The 4,689-nt window shown below is 34.4% G+C and overlaps 1 protein-coding gene across 3 annotated transcripts in view; it reads left to right on the top strand.

Moving 5' to 3' along the window:
* The first annotated feature begins 2,397 nt into the window (after nucleotides 1–2,397).
* LOC106883579 (ATP-binding cassette sub-family C member 4) overlaps nucleotides 2,398–4,689 on the top strand; it is a 146,239-nt gene continuing 143,947 nt past the window's right edge. Inside the window, exon 1 of one of the 3 annotated variants that reach the window (XM_052971339.1) lies at nucleotides 2,398–3,472. In XM_052971339.1, coding sequence (XP_052827299.1) covers nucleotides 3,399–3,472 — 74 coding nt within the window. In that variant the 5' untranslated portion in view covers nucleotides 2,398–3,398. The remainder of the gene's footprint in view (nucleotides 3,473–4,689) is intronic. The other 2 variants (XM_052971338.1, XM_052971336.1) reach the window with 2 other exon arrangements.

Genomic DNA, 4,689 nt, shown 5'->3' with positions numbered 1-4,689 from the left:
AAATTTGGGATGCTTTTACCTCTACTAAGTATAGATGCAGATGTGTTACCTAAGATTAATTTTGAGGATCTGATCAAAGACTTTGCAATTAAAAAAGGTAGGAGGAAACTTTTCAAATATAAGGTGGAAGTATACAAAAATAAACATTATTTTCCCTCTTACTGTTTCGTTTTGTTTTGAAAAATAAAAAAGTTATTCTATGGTTTGTTATTATTTACATTTTGAGTTACATAATCTTTTATGGGGGCACCAAAATATTTTAAGTGGTTAGGGCCTCAATGGGTCTTAATCCAGCCCATATATATATATATATATATAAAATTAGAAATATTGCATTTCTAAATATCTCAGAGAGAGTTATGCAGTAGCAGTATGATAAAGTGAGGGCTTGTTGCCAATTTAATGTGGCAGTCCCAGGAAAGGGAAGAATGCTACTGCCGTTTAGCCCCAAGAAACACTGTTCTGTGTCTTTATGTTTTCAAGCATGGGAGATAAGCACTTACACCCAACAAAGCCAGCATCCAGAGACTAGTTTCAGGGTAATTGCTCTTCATCAGTCTGGAGTGGCTTGGCCTTGCTAGATTGATTCTTTTTGATGTAGAGTAAATTTTGACCAACCGCCTACTTGATAACAAGGTTGTGAAGGAAAGTATCTTGTTTTAACCATCTTCCTTTAACTCTTAAGGTCTTGCAGTCTTTTATAGCCCCTGACATTGTGATCATTTGTAGCATATGAATTAAGGATTTGCATTCTCTCCCCAAGGTCCCAAGTTCAGGAAGGTTGGTATACATACTGCTGCTTCAATAATAGGTATGAAGCTCAAAGTGTGTCTTAGGTACTGGATTTGCAAACTCCTTATCAATGGTCCATAGATGTCTTTTTTCTCTTATACTATTCTAACCACATTTGTGTCCAGAGCGCAGCTGATTTCCACAATAGAACATCTTTTCCTTGTGGTCCCACATGACGATATCTGACTGGTTGTGTTTTAACTTCATGGCTGTTTTAATTTTTAAGTTCCACTAATATTCTAGTGGCCAACTGGTCTCAATATGGTCAACTTTGTTTATAAGAATTTTCTGTTTTGTCATCCTGTTCCAGACTGTTCTGGCCAGTGCATTATGCCTCATGAGAAGACATTCTCTCACAGTTGGCAATAATGTGGTTGATGTCTTCAGTCTACATTTGTTGTCTGTCAATATTTTCTGCCATTTATACTGTAGATACTTGTTAAGGATCGTTTGTTCTTGGATTGCGTAGATGTAGCCATAAGAGTATGTATGTATGATTTTTCTTTCAGTTTTATCTAAGTTCTTCATGAGAAAGTTCAAGCTGGTTGCTAGCAAAGTAACAAGACTGTTTGAGTTAAGCGAGTTCCTGGGTTTTGTGAACGTGTGGATAAGTTGGTGTTGGTTGAACTGTTGATGCATACACCCAAGTGTGTGGATCTATTCACATAAAAATCTCAGATGGATGAAGGCGGTGAGCTGGTAGAAACGTTAGCACGCCGGGCGAAATACTTAGCGGTATTTTGGCTGCCGTTACGTTCTGAGTTCAAATCCCGCCGAGGTCGACTTCGCCTTTCATCCTTTCGGGGTCGATAAATTAAGTATTAGTTACGTACTGGGGTCAATGTAATCGACTTAATCCGTTTGTCTGTCATTGTTTGTCCTCTCTATGTTTAGCTCCTTGTGGGCAATAAAGAAATAAGAATCTCAGATAGATAGATGTATGTCATTATTCAAGATTTCTTGCCAATAGAGAAAGAACTGGTTTCTAACCGAAGGATCCAAGGTTCCTTCATTGGAATTTAAACATCAACAACTGGGTATTTATGTATGTGTGTGTGTGTATGTATGCATGTATGTAAGTAGGTAGGTAGATACGTACGTAAATACATAGAAAAACTTTTAAAAAATTAGTTCAAAGAAACCAGTGTTAGTCTGTGTCCGAAGTAAAATAAACCAGTTAAAAACATTAGTAATATTGGATTAAGTTAGTGTACCGCGAGGAGAGGTAAATTCCGAAATTTTGGGCAGTGCCCTTATTTCTGCAAAGAAAACTTTCAACAGACACAAAACTCATTCCTTCTCACAGTACACCCACGCACTTTACGAATTTTTGTCAACAAAGAGATTTTTTTATTTGGTAGGTGTACAAGTAACGATGGCCTTTGACGAGCGTGACTGTACGAGATATAGCATGGAACGGTGCTAATAATTAGACAAGTAAAACCCAAAATTTAAATATCGATTATTTTATATATTGAATGCTTACAAAAACAAAGTAAGAAAAAAATTAACGGTGCAGTTTTAATACTTATAATACTTAATATTAAAACAACAAATTATTTCCATATATTTTATTACTTTTTAAACAATCGTATTTACATTAAAATGTGAAACCTTTAAAAACAGAACAGATTTTAATCCCTCCAAGGCCTAGTAAATTATCTGAAGTGTTCAAACGATATTTTTTTTACAAATATGAAATAAAATAGTGGCGATCTACTCCTATTATTGATAACTCATTACTCTTCTTACAAGAAAAAAAAAGCCTGCATATAAAACAATGAAAGTTTAGAAGGGTAGTTCTCTTTTACATATTGGTGTCCTTACATAATTGTTAAGTAACTTTCGAAGCATCCATAGAAGCTTTTGAAAATATTCATGCCAAGTTGTCAGATTAATTTAAAATATAAACAGATATTGGATACTTGAACATTTATCCAAAATATTTTATTGGACTTATACTAAATTAAATTTCTTTTTTATAATAATTCCATTCTCATCTCGGGTGCTTTATACAAATAAGTAAGCCTTAAGTGTGCGTCTTCTCTCTAGACGAATTTTTGTGGGAGGTGCTGTACTTTTGCCGACGGCGAAGGGTTTGCAGCTTTTTTAATAACTGCTTTCAATCAACGTTTGATTGTAAGGTGACACATGCTACACTGAATCAATAATTTCCTAAAGGTAATAAACATTCACAGGGAATAACTAGATCGTTCGTTCAAGCTTTCGCAAAAAACTGTTGTCTAAATTTAGCTTATCTGTGTTACTAACTGCTTAATGACAACAACTACAACAAAGGAAATGACAATTGAATTCCTGCACTCGGCTGTATCAGGTCCTCAATCATTCATCTGGCTAACCATAAGCAAACCACTTCAGTTTAGTTCCAAAGTAAATCATATGGAAACAGAAATATTCTACGAAAACTGCTATCATCATTGTCCTCCTACTTCAACAAACTGTAATAAATGAATTAATTAAATTAAAAAAATAAAGAAACGATAAAGCATTCACTTACTCTAACTTCCCCCAAATCCTCCGAAGAAAAACAGAGAAAAGAAAATTATTGTCGTCATTATCGGTAAAACAGTCGATAGACAGACAGCATGGAGAAAGCAAAGCAGCATTATAACCCTAATCCGATGATGAAAGCGAATTTTATTTCCAAGTTGTTCTACTGGTGAGTAGTAATTTTTACTTCTTTAGATCGTTTTACACACGCTAACTTTTTCGTTTTATCCTTAGCTTCTTCAGGTTATATAATATTGTCGTTATCCATTTTAGCCACATCACCGCAAATCTTGAATAAATATAATCGCGAGAAAAGTTGCATGTACTTTGTACAAGTACTAATTATCTTATACCGTACATAGGATGGTTGCGTATGGGAAAACGCATTATATTGTTCAGTTGTCTAGTTATCAATATAAACAAAGTTGCGGTGGAGTGAGAGAGACGTAAACGATAATCCGCTAACGTGGTCTTTCGACTTGTTAAATGTTAAAAAATGTAGCTGCCAAATTTTACTCAAATCGCGCCTTATAATCTTAAACAATAGGAAGGATACATTAGATTACGTAGTCCAAGATATACTCTCTCTCTCTCAAAAAAAAAAAAAAAGTGAGATGGTCTGCTGGATTATAGTTGACGTAGGATTAAAGAACAAGGATCTAAGTATTTTCTGTATATTCCAGTTACATTATAAACTATATGTACAATGTAGCGGCCTCGCGGTCTTTCGACCTAATAAAAATAGCAAAAAAATCTTTCATTTTTCACACCCTACCTATTTGGAAAAAGCACACATAGGAGAACGTATTCCTAGAAATATATTTCCCAGCAAAAGGTTAAGTGGTCACTGTTGGAATGTCTTTGATCATAGGTTTGCCGGATCAAGGCTGACATGGGACTAAATGACCAGCGCGATGTTAAATAATTAGCATGATATGACCGCAAACTTACGCTTTGTAAATAGTTTTTATACAATAGATAGATAGATAGATAGGGTCCCATAATATCAGAATTTGTAATGAAAACAATTTCCAAAGGATGAGAAGAGGGGTTTCGGGAAATTCACATGAGGTTGCTTTCTTTCCTCATAACTTTCAGGACAAAAAAAAAAAAAATGGATATTTCTTAATAGAATTTTTACAAATATCTTTCAAATTTAAATTACGATTATATTGGAATTTAATGTTAAAAAAGAATTGGTAGCCGCGCGCGCAAACACACACACACACACACACGCACATCTATAAAACGAAAATTGTGATGAGTGTTAGTATGTATGTGTGCGTGCTCACCAGTTTTTTTGTTTTTTTTTTTATCATATTAAATTCCAATATATGTAATCCTTTCAGATGGTGTAGATTAAGATGTAACACTGCTTATTTCATT

Source organism: Octopus bimaculoides, chromosome 1 (assembly GCF_001194135.2).
Source record: "Octopus bimaculoides isolate UCB-OBI-ISO-001 chromosome 1, ASM119413v2, whole genome shotgun sequence".
NCBI classification, from domain to species: domain Eukaryota; kingdom Metazoa; phylum Mollusca; class Cephalopoda; order Octopoda; family Octopodidae; genus Octopus; species Octopus bimaculoides.
Note: the sequence above shows the minus strand (reverse complement) of the source record. Positions and strands in the feature narration are given on the sequence as shown.